Source organism: Neopelma chrysocephalum, unplaced genomic scaffold, assembly GCF_003984885.1.
Source record: "Neopelma chrysocephalum unplaced genomic scaffold, ASM398488v2 Primary Assembly neopelma1_101, whole genome shotgun sequence".
Classification (NCBI taxonomy): Eukaryota; Metazoa; Chordata; class Aves; order Passeriformes; family Pipridae; genus Neopelma; species Neopelma chrysocephalum.
The window spans coordinates 2430698-2449798 of NW_020897764.1; the positions used below are offsets into that span (position 1 = coordinate 2430698).

The window sequence follows — 19101 nt, forward strand, 5'->3', positions numbered from 1 at the left end:
AGTTGAGACAAAGAAAGCAGCTTCCAGGATGATTCCCCAGTGATCCTTCTGAGGAGTGATTGTTTTGGGAAAGGGCAACAGTTTGGGGACTGCCTGCAACTGCCCACACCTCAATCCTGAAACAAGTCAAAATGAAGCTGTAAAGAAACAGAATATGTACTATAAAAGAGCTGTATTTTATGGAACAGTCTTTGTTAACCCAGGTGGAATGAAAGGAGTGAAAAAATGTGGCAAAAAGTTGTGTTTCCTGAGTTGTGGGGTTGACTTTCAAGGGGTTGGAAAGTCAAAAAAACAAGTGTGTTTTCTTTTGTGTAAAGTCTTGCATTAGCAGGTGTTTCACTGAACAAAGTTAAAAAGAGCCACTGTTCTGACAGTTCTGTGCAGTTCAGTCTCTGGAATCTTTCTTAAGGTGCTCAAAAGGCAATATTTGCTGCCAGGCAGCCCCAGTGTAGGGCAAGCAGAGTTCAAGGCCAAGCTGGAGGGGACTTGGAGCAACTTGGTCTAGTGGAAGCTGTCTCTGCCCATGGCAGGGGGCTGGAAATGGATGATCTTTAAGGTCCTTTCCAACCCAAAACCTTCTGTGACCCGATGTACAGACAAACAGAACTGAATTCCTCAGGTGCCCTTAATCTTTGTCAGTCTGACAGGGAGTGCCTTGGGGCTACAAATCCAGATAAGTGTTTTTCTAAACTCTGAGGAAGTCTGGAGGACTTTTAAACTTCTGAAAGGTTCTGTTGCTTCCTTGGCTTCTGACATGTTATATGACCTGGGTGAATCACTTAAGCTTTTCAGCAGGTAGAAATCAATACAGCAAGTGAGCATAATTGGGCTGTTTGAGCAGTGAACCCTTTTAGGACTTCTTTGCAAAGAAAAACAATAGAAAACTCATTAGAGTTTCTTGTGTGCTTGAAAGCCTGAAGAAACATCAGGTTGGTGAGCCAGATAGAGCTGAGTTTAGAAATATTTTTCTAGGGGAACATTTCTTGCCTGAAGTCTTACTTATCTGCCTTCCAAGACTCTCCTATAAGTGCATTATAATTCTGCATGAATGTAAGGAAAAAAAAAAACAAAAACAACAAAAAACTAACTGTGACATCTAAGAAAAACTCTGCACAAAGCTTGGCTTTCAGGATAATGTTGGCTGATGTACAGAGTAATAAGCATAGGCTGGATAACTGTTCTTGCCTCTCCTTATTTTTGTCAGAATATCCCTCATTGACAAATAAAGTATGTGGAGATTTATTTTTTTTTTCCCCCAATCTCCTGGATGCCTGGCTGCTGTCACAATTATGCCACTGTCACTTATGATTTCCAGAAATAATAAGCAGTGTACTGATGCATTGTGAATCCTACCTGGCTCTGGCTTGTCACTGCAACAATCAGTAAAAAAGCACCAAAGAAGAAGGGTGGCACATGAATAAATAATTTATAGCCCCATGATTCAGCCCCTATTTTTAGAGGCTTTCTGTTTTCTGAGACTTTGAAAAAGGGCTAAGAATAGTCTATACATGAAGTGATGTGTCTTTTATGCAACACAGGTTTTTTCTGTCTTGTTTGATCCGAATCCTATGAAATCTGGACAGCCAGTCTGAGGAATTTATATCATGCAGTTCCTCTTGGACTTACTGGGGATTGTGGTGAAAAGGTTTTGCTTAATGCCAAGCAAACTGTCTTGTTTTAATGATTAAATGAATAAAACTTATTTGGAGGAGACACTGGCAGAATCCTGCAATGTCCCAGTGATTAGGACACTCTGAAAGAAAGAAATCCATTAAACTGGGTTGGTTCAGGTTCCTCTTGAAATCCAGCAGAGGAAGGATGAGAGCTGAAGTGCTCCATGTTGTGAGTAATTTATGGGCTAAAATAATCAACACTGGAATATTGTGTTTTGTTTTAACTCCCGTGTTGTTTGAATTTTTCTAAAATTTTTCTTTGGGGCATAAAAACCTGAGTCCGATTTACCTGATTCATCAAGTGGTTTTTGCTGCCCCATAACTGTATATTTCAAAATTCATTTATTCAGCTTAGAAAATGTCATCCAGCTTTAAGCCTGGTACTGAGACAAGACAGGTTTTCTCTGCTGCCTGCTTCTGATTTTACAGGCCAGCATTTCGCAGAAGCTGTTTTAATGTTGCATATCCAAGGGAAAACCTCACTTATTTGAGCTTGTTTTCTATTGGCAAACTTGGCATAAACACCTCCATTTTGGGGTCACCATTGACTGGCTGCTTTGCTGTGCCCTGAAGGCAGAGTAGGAAAGGACTGGTGAGCTGTGCTGAACAGGGCTGAATGCAAGTTGATATTTAAAATTGAAAGGTTGAACTCCACCTGTGGTAAATATGCAGAACTAACACACCCTGAAAAAGAAGGCTAATTGCTCAACTTGGTCAGAGGGCAGTACAGGGGCAAAAATGGTTCGGTAGTTGACTTAAAGAGCAAGGAAAAAATATATATTTAGGATATTAACCAAAAAAAAATCCCAGTGGAGAGATTTAACAGACTGTCTGTAACAGTTTTACAAAGCAATTGCCAGAAATTCTTGGGGCTTAGACTTTTAAACCTGGACTGAACAAATGCTACTGAGGAGATGGGTGACATGACCCACTGTCCCCTTTCAGGTGTTTGCTGCATCTGGGAGTCTCTGAGGCTTCCAGAGTCACTGCTCACTCCACTTTCCAACACCTTGTAATTTCCAGGGATTTTGTTCAGTGGGGGTTCCAGTTTCCTGATTGATGGACCCTGCATTTCAGCTTGGCTGCCAGCTTACATGGATCAGAGCAGTGCCCAGCTCAGGGCTTAACTCAGGCTGTCTTTTATTTATTTATTCATTTGCCTGTTTATTCCCTTCACTCCAGTAGCAGATGAGCTTGTCTCAAGACTCCATGGCCACTCTGTGTGTGTGGGATCCAGGGGAAAAGGCAGTTAGAGAGGTCGGATTTCCATTTTAGTGATAACTGGAAGCGTAAACCTACTCAGAAAATCATCTACATGAGAGACAGCAAGATGACTAAAATCTTTTTCAAACCCAGCTTAGTTCCAGTTGTCAAGGACAAGATCCATTACAGCAGTGCCTGCTTGCAGTGTCTGGAATTGTCTTTCACCTGCTAATGACTGGAATGATGTAGTTAACTTCCTGCTGGGAATTACATCCACTTACCTTTACCCAGTGCTCCTGTCTCATTTCTTGTTTGCTTCATGCTTTTAGTGGACTTTTACTAACTAAACACAAGCCACCAGGCCAATCTATACATATTGAGTTACTGCTACCTAAAAGGCTTTATGTTCTTCAACAGGATCAATGAACAACAACAACAACAACAAAAAAAAAGAAAAGATAAAGAATACCACTAATCAAACGCTCTTCCTTACATATTCCATTCGGAAATGCAACCTCATCTGCAGTTAGAAATGAAATTAAGGTCAAGGTTTTACGTCCCAAACTGATGTAAAACATTGTGCCTAAGCTGTGTTTTAAAAGTTGTTCCAGAAGGTAATAGTATCCTCTTAATCACGGAATCATGGGATGGCTGAGGGTGGAAGTGACCACTGGAGGTCATCTGGGCCACCAGTTGCCCGAGACCATGTCTGGACAGCTTTTAAATATCTCCAAGGAGGGAGATTGCACAACCTCCCTGGGCAACCAGTGCTCCCTCACCCTCACAGCAAAAATGTGTTCCCTGATGTTCAGGGGGAACCTTCTGTTTCTCAGTTCGTGCCTGTGGCCTCTGGTCCTTCCTGGCACTGGGAAAAAAAAAACAGCCTGGATCCATCCTCTTTGCACCCTCACTTCAGGTATTTATATACATTAGTAAATCCCTCCTGAGGCTTCTCTTTCCCAGGGTGAAGTGTCCCAGCTTTCTTATCCTTTCCTCAAAGGAGAGATGCTGCAGCCCCTTAATCACCACGTGCTCCTTCGCTGCTCTCTCTCCAGTATGTCCACGTATCTCTTTTACTGGAAAGCCCAGAACTGGACACAATTTTCAGCCCATGTGTTGGCAGAGCCTTTGTAGCTAGTCTGTGTTTACTCTGTGTGTACTTTTGCTGTCTGGTGTTAGTGGTTGTCAGTATTTTAAGTCCAACCTTCATGTGAGCACTTGCAGTTTTGAAGCAGTTACGCCGAATACTGAGACTTACCACAGTCACTGAGTTCAGTGATTCCTAAGTAGCAAAAAAATCACAGTTGAGATGACAAATATTGACTGTTGGCTGCTTCATTTGCTGTTTAGACATAGACTAGGGGCTTTTTAGATGAGTATCTAGCAGAGTTGTAAATAAAGTGTAACATGATTGGGAGGAGTTCATTTTGCATGAGTTCAGATGCCTGAAAGCCACAGTTCAGTTCTGGGATAAAAGTCCTTGAGCTTATTGCTGAAAAACTGCTCACATCTCATGTAAGTTTTCCCAGAACTAGTCTTGTGATACTGGCACTGAGCTGAAGGGGGTTATGGGCAAAGCTGTGAACAGTTTGGATGCCTCCCCCCTTTATCAAACACTAGAGTGTAAGGAGTCCCTATAAATTACTAAATAAAGCCTGTGAGCTTCTCTCATGTCCTTCATGCCAGATGAAAATCACTATCCATTATTTTTGGGGCTACAGTGCTCAAATCTGGGTTGATCAGCTTCTCTTTATTGAAACAACAGATATGCTGAGCTTTCTTAAAATTCCCATTTGCCCTGAAAATAGACAGAGTTGTGATTATCACAGTTGTTTATTTGGATAAATACAACATTTTTTTTTCTCCGTTCAAGGATCTTTTGCTCTCCACCTTGGGATTTCTCAGTTGTTTTCAAATGGTTCTGCTCCACTAAGAAAAGTTCAAGCTCTACGTAGTGTGGGCACGTGTATATAAACACACAAAAGTGAGACATTCTTGTAGTTATTTGGTTGTTTCTTTGAATATATTCAGAGAAGATCCATAAAATAAGTGGGCTGAGCTGGACACTCCTTCCCCAAAAGCTGGAGCAAGGGAGAATTGGCACCTAGGATTTCTCAGCAAGCGTTGCTTTTACAGGAGCTTCATACACAGAACAGTCCCTGTTCCTGCTGTGGGTGGGTGGTTGGAAGGAACAGGGTATCCCAGTTCTACTCCTGCCAAGGCTTTGCTGTAGTCACACTCAGATCTTTTACCTCCCTTCTTGTGATGTGGCACAAAGTTTTTCAGGAGTGGAGATCCCTTTTACAACACCTTAGAGTCCATGAGAGCTGCAAATGTTGGTACTTCTGCTGTCCTTGTGATGTGCATCTGGGCTCTCGTCATTGTCATTGGTCTTACTGGTGGAATAGGACTATGATCAGCTCTTAGAGGAAATAGGGAAATGCATATATAGTGCTGACAGGCCTGGAGGTGATGAAATACATTTTCTGGAAGCTGACAGCAACCCAAGTGACAGCCTGAGCTCTTCTGCATATTCCTTCCTATTCAGGGATTTCTTTTTTGCCTCCTTGCCCATCCTCTGGACTGATGGTTAAGCAGAGGAAATCAAGTGCCACCAATCCACAGCAAAAGGAAATCAACATTTCCAAAATCAAGGGAGAGACCATTGACTGAAGCACAGAAGTGAATATTGTATGAAGTGTCAGAAGCTCTGTGGATGATGACTGAGTGTTGCCTGTTCCATCACAAGTCATTTACTACTCATTACTGGTTTGCATGACCATTAAATCTACTTGTCCAGTTGTATTATGTGAGTGCAAGTGCACACAGAGCACAAATAACCACATGTTGTAACCACCAAGTATCTCTTTATTTTGTGTATTTCTTCTTTAGAACAAAGTCAGTAAGGAAGGAGAAATTATAAGAAGAGAAACTATATGAAATTCTTCAGTATGTCATTTGTCAAAGAAAACGAAAATTTACACAGTTGTTTTTCAACTAGGAAAAAAATAGTTTTAATAGCTCTATTTTTTCTATTTATAATTAGCTCTTGTTGCCCTAGAAAGATCACGTAACTGTTCTTTTCTTCCTGGGCATTCATTGTTTGTTTCTACAATGGAGTTCTCCATCGTGATTCTTCCTTTTTTTTTTTTCCTATTTGTAATGAAAATCATTAAGAAAAACTGAACTTAATCCAGTCTCTTTCCATACACAGTGCTTTAAAGCTAAGAGCAAGAATGCTTCTAGCACAAAGCACATTAATCCCAGTTCTCCCTGGAAAACCAGGTGAGAAGGAATATTTTCCAGCACGTTCAATCAGTGCTGGTTTCCCTCTTCCTTTACATACCCTGTAGCTGGGGACACATCACTTCCATTGCTCTCTCTCATGGAACCAGTGTATCTGTCATTTTTGGCATCTCTTCACTGCTTTGATCCCTGCCACAACTCTGCATGTCCCAGAAAATCAGCCTGTCATTGAGTCCAGAGTCTGTATTTCCTCATCTTCTCTGTGCTGCCTTTGACAGTAACCAGGGATGTCATGGAGCAGATGTTTGCTGCTATGAAAAACACCAAGATGATTATTTGAAGTCGCCATTATTTTATCCAGGGTCTCCTGTGTGGGGATATACCAGCACACACAGGAATTTTAGCACATGCCAGATGTGACTGAGTGTCTGTGAGCACAGTGAGCCTCTATCCAGTGCATGTGGGATTGATCCAATATCCTCAAGAAATGCTGGACTCGCTATATGCCATGGGATCCATCTTGCATCAATGAGAGCTGCTTCCTCCAGGTGCCTTCAGTGGGCTCTTACTCTTTATTACCTCACTCACTAAATGAGATATTTCTCCTTTGAAGCGTTGGGTAAAAGATCTGCATTATGTTATTAAAATAGATATATGAAAATACATCCAGTGTGATCAGAAACTTGTTTCCATGTGGCTATTAGGGCTCATGCTGTAAGACATTTGGAAGAAAGAAAGAAAGAAGACCTTTGCTGTGGGATATAAATTAGTTATGACTACTAGAGTTTGGAATGAGATATTCCCAGAAGTCAGATCTACTTGCTGCTGTTGTTTCCGAGAAGTGACTGATGCTGGAGGAGATTCTGGACTAGAGAAATTCAGAGTTTGATTTTATCCTCCTCCTGTTCAGATACTCATGTAGGAGATGTGGTGTGACAGCTCAGAAATCCAGATAACTCAAAGAAGTAACTCAAAGAAGTTCCTCAAAGAACTGCCTTGATGTGGGTTGTATGTTCTAAGTCTTAATTGCGTTTGTGCTCTCCACACCTGAGCTGGAAAGGCACAGCAAGGCAAGTGGAGAGTCAGAATTAATAAAACAAGGGTTTGAATGAATAAAATAAGGGTTTCACATGAGCACTGTCCTGGAATTGGGATTCAGCATCCAACTAAGCACCCACTCAGTGTCTGGAGAGTCAGAAGTTTGCTGCAGAGACTCAAGATCAGCAACTGGCCAAAGGATGGGACAAATACAAAGGCTTTGAGGGATGTAAATTGGATCCTACCACCTAAATCCCACTCAGACTGTTTTGTTTTGTTTGGCCTTGTCACGCCAAAAAGAAACAGTGGAAAAGTGCAAATAGACCATAGCAGTAAAAAAATCAGTGCTCTGTGTGGATATGGTGTAATCTGGAGCGTCTTGTTGCTTTCCACGTGGACTTTCCTTCTCTGTAAGAAAAAACACCTTTTCAAAAGTCTCTTTACCTTTTTTTTCAAAGGCTGTTGTCAACAGAACTTTTAGAAACATTCAGTCTGATGCCTTTATTTGACATCTGATTTTCCTGAGGGCTGGGTGCTCTACTAGCACTGAATGACCATGGCAAAGGCCCAAGAAGAAATTGGATAAAGGGCAGCAGGAACATCATGAAGAGTTCATTAGGGAAGTTGCCTGTATTTGTCCTTTGGGGATCCTTCTGAATTTCCTGTTTTATTTTAATTCTCTTGTTTCTAAGAAACAGTTCAAAATAAGAATGTAAAAAAAAATATTGCTTGGAATTGGATGTACTTTTGATGAGTGGAGGAAGGTAGTTTGTACAGCAAAACTGCATAGTTTTCCCTCAGAGTTCCTTGGGATGAAGAGGAATTCTTGCCAGAAATTGAACTCCCCTCCTCACCCCCAATATTATTACATGCAGTTCCCAGAGCTCCTTGGGGTTACATTGCAATTGGACATGAAATCTCTGCTTCAGTAAAGTAATTTCTGATTTTCACTTACATTTGGAGAGAACTGGAACCTTGGAAAAAGACCAGAAGTGGGTTTTTTTCAACAGACAATGGGTGAACACATCCTAACCTAGAGGTACCCATTTCTGAAATAATTTTGGGTAGGTTCTTGTGTGCTGCCCCCCCCAGCCTACCTGTCCCAGGGTTGGGAGATGTGCTGGTCTTTTTCCTCATGTTTTTTGCAGAAGTTTTTCCGGTAATAGTGTTGTACAGGAAGATTCCAGAAAATCAACATCTCCAGGAATGTTTCATCTAGTTTGCAGTAGGATAAATGGAAGGAGGGTAGAGCAATAAGTTTACCACACACAAATCATTCTCGTAGATGGGGCACTGAACCCCTGAACCTCTCTGGTTTTGAATATAGCTGCTTTTTAAAAGACTATACCAACGTTAAGCTTTCTCTTGCAATGTTCTTCTCGTACCTTTTCTGTCTTCTGAACTCATAGACTGTAAGAAAACATTATCAATCATATCTTTAAATACTTGTAGTCTGTAGTTGTGTTCATGTTATTTATTTCTCTCCTCAGCGGGCTGTTCTAGTCCTCAAGGAGGTGGGATAAGTTAATTTGCCTTGTAAATAATCTGTTCTGTTAATCTTTTCTCAAATCTGTGAGGTTTCTAGGCTGTTTAAAGTCCATCACAGAGTGTTCATCTCTCTTTTATTTTGGTCTGTACCAGGAAATGCCTACAGAGAATGCCTGGGCAATGGGACATGGGCTTCCAAGATAAACTACTCTCAGTGTGAGCCTATTCTGGATGACAAGGTCTGTATTTTTCCCTTCATTCTTCTCAATGACATTTCTCATACGTGAATGCAAAGCTAAACTTAAGGTTAACGTGCTAATTTGGGACTTCTGAGAGAGATTCCATTTCTGTCTCTGCAACAAAACCTCCCTGTGAATTCAGGCAAATCACTTGTCCTCTCTCCATATCCCCTACTCACATGGTTTTTAAAAAAGGATGCTTTTTATCACGCTCTGTCCCTGCTGATGTATGTTTATGCAGATTTTTCCTAGCTTTGTTCAGAGCCTACAGATGCTACAGTAAATGTTAGTAATGATAACAATAAGACCAAAAGCCTCTTTGGCACTAAAAAATAAGTTTAACCAGCTGATTCCACCCTGTATCTGTCCATTCTGAGGTCTCATCAACAACTGACCTTTACAGATCTCAATGTCATTTCTCCTTAAGCAAATATGTAAAGGGGCAGCAAAAGAAAAATACATAAAAAGCAGACTCAGGTCTCAGCTGCCTTTAAAAGATTGAACCAGTCTTGCATGATATAGGAGATTACAGATTGCAATTAGCATATGGGGTTAAGCTCCTTCCAAAAGGCTGCAAGCAATTATGCAAAGCCCTTTTCCTGTCAAATGTCTCAGCTTTTCTTGGAGGCATGGCAGACATTCACCCTCACACAGTTTAAGCCTTCAAGCCTTTCACACCAGGTTCTCTTCCTCTCCCTCCCGTTTTGAGGGCTGTGGTGGGGCAGGAGCACACACAGCCCTCGTGCTGTCTCTGCCAGGGGTGACTGTCCCCTCTAAGAATCAGGGTGGAGCCCAGCAGCTCAGGTCTGTTTAAGTTTTGGGGTTCATCCAGCTCACTCCATGGTTGTAGTTGTGCTGTGCCAGTTGCAGAGAGCAGGAGGACAAGGTCTCACATTTAGTACTCAGGAACTATAAGGAGTAGTGCTGTACCCCAAACAGAGGATGTGCTTTGTCTTAGGTCCAGCATCCATCCTGTGAGATCCATGTGTTTGCTCAATGTGGGCTTTGAACCAGTGACTCAGAAAACAGGTAACTACACATCAGCTACTGAGGACCTGCTCTTACCCACTAGTTAAGTTATTTGGTGGTACCCACATCCCCCTTCCTTCTGCTAGAGGCTTCTAGAAATCAGGAAAAAATGTACCAATACCTGAGTGCCATCCAGAGGGATGTTCCAGGTGATCCAGCAGAGTGATGATGCTCTCATGGCAATTCAAGCCGACCTAAGTTAGGACCACCCCAGAGCAGCCCCTCCTTACGTTTCTTTCCCACTTAAAATGAAAAACTAACTTTTTGCTGGGTCGTTTTTTTTGGATGATTCAGTTCCCTACAGCGTTTTGTTGCATTGTTGCAGGAGTGCTGGGGCCAGCCCAGGCACGGGGCAGTGAGAGTGTGGGCGGGACTGAGGGGGACACACCGACCAGCTCTGCCTGAAAGGGATTTGCACGTGTGAAACCACCCTCTTAAAAATGAGCAAGAAAGGGGGTGTGGAGCAGCCAGTGCTGGTTTAGAGAATGGGGAGCAGAGCTGGGTGAAGGCTCCATATCTTTGATGTGGTTTAGCTGGTACAGGAAACCTGAGCTGATAACAGTGTGCTGTGCCCGCTCAGGAAAGTGCTGCTGCATTTTAATGGCCCTCCTTATGTGTTTGCATGACTCCAGCAGTTGCTGTCTCTGCACCAGCAAACACAGAGGAGTTTTGTTTTCAAAAGGCTGGAGAAGTGTTGTGACTAGAGGACAGGATTATTTCCTGTACTCTGTTTTTGCTTTTAAAAACTTTGCAGCTATGGTGATAGCTTAAAACTACTCAAATAGAGTGTTTCTTAAACAGATGAAAGTGCAGATGTTCCCCCACCCTTGCTTATAGAAGCTTAAAAACTCATTTGTTAGATCTTCAAAGATTTGCAACGAGCTTTGCAGATATTAATATTTGTGAATATTTTTGAAATCTCTTCTAATGCTCAGTGTTACAGATGAATACTTGCTTTGTGATCTCTAAAAAAAAATAGGAAAAAAAATCCCCACAGATTTCTCTAATGCTCCATTTTGATTAAAGGTGAGATTCAGGCACACACACGTGTCTCCTGTTATTTATTGACTGAGCCTAGCAGATGCTAAGCATCAGCCTGGAGGTGTGCCCTGTGATTTGTGTTTATTCTTAATACAGAAAACAGCAGTGCTGTCAAGCTTGGCCACTCACAGCCAGAGTGCTGAAGAATCACATGGTTTGACTCTGAATTCAGTGATTGATAGATGGGACAGGAACATGCCCCATACCCAGCTCTACCTGCTTTATGGCAGAGTTTTGATCATGTAGCAAGGGAAGTTTTAGGGGTTTGTCAGCTGTGGGTCAATCTCAGGGGGCATCAGCTCAGTAACACACATTCCCTGGATTTACATCAACACATCATGGCTCTACTTGTGGTGGAGACCTGTGGCAGCAGCTGATAAAACTCCGCTCTGAGATTGATTTGCTCATAGATTCCCACTTTGGCTGGGATCTAATTCCCTGCCTGGAGTTGTGTGGTGTGGTTTAAAATGCTGCTGTGTGTCTCCATGTACCTGGCAGGTGACAGTCCTTTGGAATACCTGTGCCCTTCAGGTCCTTCATGGCCAGAGAAGGGCAGCGGAGCTGGGGAAGGGTCTGGAGCACAAGTCTGATGAGGAGCAGCTGAGGGAGCTGGGGGTGTTTAACCTGGAGAAAAGGAGGCTCAGGAGAGACCTCATGACTCCACAATTGCCTGAAAGGAGGTTGTAGCCAGGTGGGGGTCGGTCTCTTCTCCCAGGTAACAAAAGTGACAGGACAAGATGAAATGGCCTCACCAGAGGAGGTTTAGATTGGAAATTAGGAACTATTTCTTCACTGAAATGGTGGCCAGGCATTGGAGCAGGCTGCCCAGGGAAGTGGTGGAGTCACCATCCCTGGAAGTGTTCAAGCACATGGGTGGGACCCCTGGGGACATGGTTTGGTGGTAAACACGGAGGTGCTGGGTGGACATTTGAACTCGATCTTGGAGGCCTTTTCCAGCCTTAATGATCCCGTGATTCAGCAGCAGCAGTTGGAGGTCAGTCACCAGGGCCAGCTGGGAAGCACAGGGTCTTCTGAGTGCACCTCAAGGGTCACTGGATGTCTGTGTTGTGCACTTCTTCTGTCCCTTGCTTCTGATGTTGGGTAGATACCCAGATATTGGTGCCCTAATGTCAGACTGAATCTCACCCTCTGAACAAATAGTTGGCTCCTTCTCCAGGCACAAGAATGAGGTACAGAAATAATTTTGATCCAACTGACTGTTTGATGGCACAGCGTGTGACAAATGCAAAAATTCTGCTGTACCTACAAGCTCCTGTGTCAAAAGAACTTTTGCTGCATCCGGCACAGATCTGTGCTTGTTAGAAATAAAATGACAGTCTCAGGCAGCAAAAAAAAAAAAAAATACATCTTAGCCTCCAAAAAGAGCTATAATTTAGGAACTTTGGTTTTGTCTATGTGGCCTGTGGCAGCTGGATATGAATTTGGTTCTGCTGATGTTTTGAGGTGGCTTCAAGCTGTGTAGCTGAGTTAGCACCATGCTGGGCTTAAGCTAATGTATCCTGCATAGGAGCACAGCCACACCAGGCACAGCTATGCAGCTTCCAGCTGGCTCAGAACAGGAAAGCAGTCAACTCAGAGGCATCTTGGATGACAAAGATACTTCCCAGTGGCTTCTGAAAGTCTTTGGAGAGGAGATGTGGTGTCTTTAAACCGTGCTGGTGATGAGATCATGCTGGCAACAGGAAGAAATCTAAAGTGACTGAACTGGCAGTGGAGTGCAGAGCCCCACAGGGAGACATGAGCTGTAAACACTGGCAGGACCTGCCAGTAAGTTCTGTTAGAGGGAGAAAAATCCTTGTCAACTGGACTAAAGAGTGCTGTCATTAGGTGGTCATTCAGTCAAATCATTAGCTGAATTGGTTTGGACAGGTTGGCAGTCACATTCTGGCTGAAGCAAGGGGAAAAGTGCTTTAGACAGAACAACTCCATGATTACCTGAAATCTGGCTGCAGGGAGCCCACCACGCCTTAGGTTTGCAGGGCTGGCACAGATAAAGATATAAAGCTGTGCTTCCTCAGTTTACCTGGTAGAAGCTGGTGGGAGACACCTCTGCACTGTCTGGTGTAACATGATTGTTGTGTGTAATGGAGGAGGATTCCACTGGTGTGACCTGCTGTGATCAGAGAGCTACTGGTGTGCAGACCATCTTTGTATTCCCCATCCCTGGAAGCGTCCAAGGCCAGGTTGGATGGGGCTCTGAACAACCTGCTCTAGTGGAAGGTGTCCCTGCCCATGGGGAACCTTTAACATCCCTTCCAACCCAAACCATCCTGTGATTCTATGATCTCCTTTTCTAGCTAATTTCTTATGTAAAAACCCTCCTCCTAAGCCTGAATAGAATTTATATCTTCATTTCAGTGAAGTGAAACATCTTCCTGGAAGCAGAAGAATATTGGGTAACAGTAGAAGGTTGTTGACATTTTAGATGTATTGGTCTTCACGAGGGCGAGACAGAAAAGAGTTATGGAAGTGTTTTACATGAACTGAGCTTTGGCCAACACATGACTGATTCTGAGCACGTGTTTTTCAGCCCTGAAGGTGCCGTCTTCAGTTCCACCAGAGATGCAGATTGCATGTAGGCTGGTGGAAAGTGATCTTGCCACCCTGTCAGCTTAGTTTTTCATAGGCACTGAGGCAGTTCTTGTTTCTATTATATTTGAATTTGCCTTCAGGAAGCCTTGTTAGTGCCAGAAACTGAAAATATGAAAGTCGTGCCTGTTTTTCCTTCAGCATCAGTGCATCAAACAGGAGCTTAATAATTTTATTTTTTCAACTAGTCTTCTAATGCTTTGAACTCTTAAAACTTGAGTGAAGTTGAAACAGTGGTCAGGAGCCACAGGAAGGAGCTGAAGGATCAAAGAGCAGGATCATTGTCCTGGGAAAAATGTTGTCATCTTCCAGAAGATACCTAGCACTACACGAGCAATTCTGAAGAAAGTTCTTAGTCATATGGTTTAGTTTTAGGAAGTCCTGCAAGAAGTAGGGATTTGGATTCAATGGTGTATATGGGTCCCTTCCAACTTGAGATATTCTGTGATTCCATGACTTTATTAAGCAGGAGAGTAATTAAGCCATGCAGTTTACCAGGGCACTCCCTGAATAATACAACACTGCACAGGTAGGCACATCAGGTCAAGTGTGTTTTCCTTCCCTTTAAGTGTCCCTGTGTCTTAAGGATAAATAAAACTCGTTGTGGAATTCGGATTTTGTAGGTTTGTTTTGCTGGGGTTTTTTTCCTTTCTCCTCGAGGCAATTCACAAAATGGGCCCATGGATGGAGAAGTTTGTTTTACGGGATTTTATAATGGACTTAAAAATACCTTGCATGGTTGAGTTCTGTCCAGAAGCAGCACATTACTCCATGTGCTGAAGATATAGGCAGGTTTCATCACAGAAAAGATTCCAAGAGAGTTTTTTGGCAAAGTGCTGGAAGATGCTATCTTCAAAGAACAATGGAACAGATTAACTACAGCTGCTGGTTGTAGTTTCAGCCAAACATTCATTCACTGAAAAATTCCTTTGACTGGAATGAAATGTTAAGGGAAATTGCTAGGAAAAAAAAATGGAAAAAGGAAGTTCAACTAAAATTAGAAAACTGGTGCCATTTGTAGGATTTTGCTTTTGTATTTTTATCACAAGGGAGAAAATGTAGGTGGTTAGTTTTCAAGGGTCTCGTTCTTCTGAAGGAGGACAACATCCCAAATTGGGGAAAGATCTGCTTACCCTGAAAAGAAACAAATACCAAACCTAATAAATGGATATATTTTTCAGGAGCATTGGTTCTTTCAGTAGCAAACCTCTGTCCCTTTTTAACCAGCTTCAGTATTTATCTCAATAGTGTTTTTCTACTTCTTTCTATCCATCAGGGAAAGAAAGGAGATGCTTCTCTTTTCTGAAGCCAGCAGCAGCCCACCAATAAAGAATGTTCCAGTTACTGCAAGGCCAGATTTTTGGTCATACCCCTAAATTCACTGATTTAGGTGGGAGCTCTCTGGTACTTAATTTTTTGTTTGCAGGATCTAGAACCTACCAATAATCTCCCCCCATCCTAGGAAACAGACACCAACACATGAAGCTTCATCACATACTTGGGTTGCTGCTAAAAACAGCACGATCTCTGGTTTGTCAGGCTCTCTCAGAACTGAAGGGACACCATCAGATTCCAGCTCTTTCAGTCTGCATTGGTTCTGCCCTCAGTTGGAAGGATAAAGATCGTAGCTCGCAAGGAATGTCCCTCAGAGGAAAATCTGCCTGTATGGGAAGGCTTTATTACTTCTTCTTACTGAATTTTTTGTATGAAAACCAAACCATTTGAGTAGGAAAGTGGCATAACCTGGCTCATGAAGACCGTGCTGTTTCCTAAGAAAATAATGTTTTATAACTTTTGAAACTCCAGAAAATATGTCTTTGGTAGCTTTGTAGCCCTAAAATGACCAAGTTTTAAAATAGCATAATAATGAAAACAAGAAATCCTGATGAAATTGCAGGGAAAAAGAAAAAAAGAAATGGGGAGAAAATAACTTCTTTTGCAGATATTTGTAATAAACTGTGGGCAAATCCCACACTGAAACCACACCAAGCCTGTACTTCTGTGCCTGGGCAATATGTTTGGCTTATATACAGGCATCAGCCCTGGGGCTATTATATCATTGTAAGGTTGAGAAAAGTAATTACTGTTTTCTAAACTGATTAACTGTTCCTTAATGTCAGTGCTTAGAGATTCATGCTGATTTAATCCTGTTATCTCTTTACCTCCAGAGGAAGTATGCGCTCCATTACAAGATTGCTCTCATCATAAACTACCTGGGGCACTGTATTTCAGTAGGGGCCCTTATAGTTGCCTTTATGCTTTTCTTGTGCTTGAGGTGAGTAATGTGTTTTTGCATGCTTCTAACTTCCGTGGGTGACACTTAACTGGGCTGCTCAAAGCCCTCTGATGACTCTGTCCAGGTCTGGAAAACTGGTTGTGGCTTTGATGCTCCCGAGCACATCCATGGTTTTGTTGACTAATGCTGTGCTGGAGCCTTCTTTGCATAGGAGCTGAAGCCTGTTTGTGTTCAGGGAGAGAACTGTGCATGATTTATTGATGCAGCACAAAAATTCTGTTGAGCACAGAGTGCTTCATTAAGGGGAACTGAGATTTGAGCGTGTCAAGTTGCAAGTTTTGGGGGCAAGTTTTTTGGTTTTTTTTTTGTTAATATAAGGCAGTGCATGATAACATGAGGCATTTTGCATTCCCTGCCAGATAATGCCCAGATCTAAACCCAAAGGAGATAGAACGAAATCTTTCTATTTTGCTTTGGGTTAATTTCGATTTTTCTTTCAGTAAAAGCTTAGAAGTTTTCTTAAATAACAAGAGGAACATCATTAGAGGAGCTTAATCCCCACCAGCCCCCAAGAAATGATGAATGCAAATCAAGGAGACTGCATAGAAACACTTCCCTGGCTCAGGGTGCAGAAGGGAGTTTGGCAGGTCCAGTGGATATGTAATTGAAAATTAGGGATACAGGGAAAAGAGAGAGGACAGGAGGAAAGGAAAATTAGTGGAAAGTAACAGGTAGATGTGCATCAGCCATCAAATGTATTGTAGGCACAAAGCCTGAGTCACAGGGATATATTTTCATAGGGAGTGGCCTGGTGGGTTATTTCTGCATTTTTTCTTGGATTACCTGACTGGTATTTCTGTACTATTTGTGTTGTGCTGTCTAGAAGAGTTCAACTGAATTTAGAACCACCTCCACTGAGTGCCATGCATTGCTAATCCTTGAGAGAAACCTTATTCTAATATCAGGGGATTAACTGCTGTGGAGGACCCCTCTCTCTCCCCTCCCCAAGTTTACAACTTGATTATTGACAGTGACCTCAGTGAAAGAATTCCTGTTTTCCTGGAGTGGAGCATCCCTACAAAGTCTTATGCAAAGTTTTCCTCTTGAACATTCATAACAAGGCCTTTTCTACTTACAATACAAATCTTCTTGCACTCCAGTATCTATAAACAGCATAATCTATGCTAATGGGAAGAAAAAAAAACTTTAAAACATTCAATGGGAACTTTTATGATGCATCAATTTAAACTTCTATTTCAAGCCTTCTACTGTGCATATAAAGCTAATTCCCGTAGTGCTTGGAGACCTGAATTAATTTACACTGAATAAAGAATGCAAATTATTCATTGTAATTATATTCCCTGCTTTTATGCTGAATCTTTTATAAATGCTTGAGTAAATAACACAAAAACAATTAGATAAGATGGTATGAATGTATCCAGCTTTCAACACAGAAGTGGCCCAGCTGATCTATTTTAAATTGTTCTCGTGGTATTTAAACTTTGACTTTAAGATTTAAATTTTGCAGTCAGCTTCAGCATTGAAAACAACAATTGAGAAGCAGCAATTAAGCCTTTTCCTGTACATGCTGTGAATGAAGATAGTCTGCCTTTTCAAATTCCCATTGTATCATGCAAAAAATGCCCAGTGTCCAGCCAGCATTAACCAGCATGAGACACCTCAGTGTCTGTCGAGCCACATCTGCTTTCCAAAGTTCCAGAGATGCTCCAGGGAAGGCAGCCCAGATTCATGTTTCATTACAGGTTGCCCCTATGCAAATTCTAGGTTTTGCACATCTTCATCACACCTCTTCAAAGTGCCCCAAGAACAAATCAGTTTTGACAATCAATTCCAGTTATTTAGGGTTTCCCCCCCCCCCCGTTTTAGTTTGGGTGGAAGAAGGCACCTACTAATTGGGTGAAATAAGAGAATTTAGGTAATTCCTGGCAAAAAAAAAAAAAAGATACAATCTGATAGTTTCACATCTTGGCCCAAAGTGGGAATCTGTCAGTTCCTTTTTCCTGCCCCACTCCATCCATCCATCCAGCTCACTCCATGAGTGCCTGCTGGGGGTGAAGATGGAGGAGACCTCCAGGAAGATTCAAATTCTATGACCGCTCCATATTTTTGTGCTTCTCACCCACCATCTGCTTGATTTTCCTTTGCTCTGTGAGTGCAGAGTCCCAAAGCAGTGCTGTCTGAAGGAGGAGACTGGGGCACACCTGCTGTATTGGAACACAACTGCTTGGAAGGTTGTGGGGTCTCCCACATTGGGGGTTTTAAGAGCAGGTGAAATATTTGGTTGCCACGGCAAAGAGTGTTGCTTTGGTGATCAGGTACTGACATGGATGTTCTTCTGCTGGAGATGAACTTCACCATTACTGCCCCAGCCCAGGGAGCTGCTGCATTGCTGGGAAGCTTTGTCCCCAGTTGTGCTGAAGTGGGAAAGAACTGGATCTAGTCCCTATTATTTCAAATCTGTTCTATGTCTTCCTGTCCCCAGTTCTGTTCTTCCTCAGTTCTTTATTCAACCTTCCATCCTCCATTCACAACCCACAGAAATGTTCTCCTGCCCTAAAATCTAAGTAACCCCACACCTATTTTGAGGGTCAGAAGTCTCAGATGCAGCAGGAAGTAATGAAATCATCTGCCATTTGTGTCCATGAGACCCCCAACACAACTGGGAAGGAATGAAAACTCAACCAGGGCCTCCTTTTTACTGTGAAGACCTATTCTAATAATCTCATTTTCTCCAGTTCTGTCACATATGAACCAATCCTTTACTGGCTGTGCCAAAAAATAAGCCTGTTAACATTTAATTTAGCACCTAAATAATAGAAAATGAAGGAGAGGCCTTGCTTGTTGTTGGCACTCTGACTGAATGCCAATGAGTCATTGAGATCCCTCCTAAGTCAACATTAGTTTCTCAAGGTCTAAGTGTAGGTGGTCTTAAAACTGTGAGGGCCATGCTGTGTTTACCATGCAGAACAAAACAAGCTCACAAACAAAAAGAAGTATGCTGAGAATAAAAAAACGTAGAATTTGTGCACAAAGTGTTCTGTAGAGATGCACTGATCTTCAAGGCAGGATCTGGAGAGATGAGCTCAGGGCACTTCCCATGTCACTGTTAAATGTGCCCACACTGCTGTGAATCCCATGGTCTCTGTGTTCTCATTAATAGCCAAGGTTTGATCCATCCCACAGGTGCACACAGGCAGTTCCCACTGACTCAGCCTCATCATCCCATCGAATCTCATTCTTACACTAGTAAAGCAGGAGTTTTCCATAGGAGGAAACC

At 42.4% G+C, this 19101-nt stretch overlaps 1 protein-coding gene across 2 annotated transcripts in view; it reads left to right on the forward strand.

The window, feature by feature from the left end:
- Positions 1–19101, forward strand: part of CRHR2 (corticotropin releasing hormone receptor 2) — a 143445-nt gene that overhangs the window by 70662 nt on the left and 53682 nt on the right. For both annotated transcript variants that reach the window (XM_027695517.1, XM_027695518.1), the window contains 2 exons: positions 8802–8887; positions 15736–15842. In XM_027695517.1, the coding sequence (XP_027551318.1) occupies positions 8802–8887; positions 15736–15842 (193 nt within the window). The remainder of the gene's footprint in view (positions 1–8801; positions 8888–15735; positions 15843–19101) is intronic.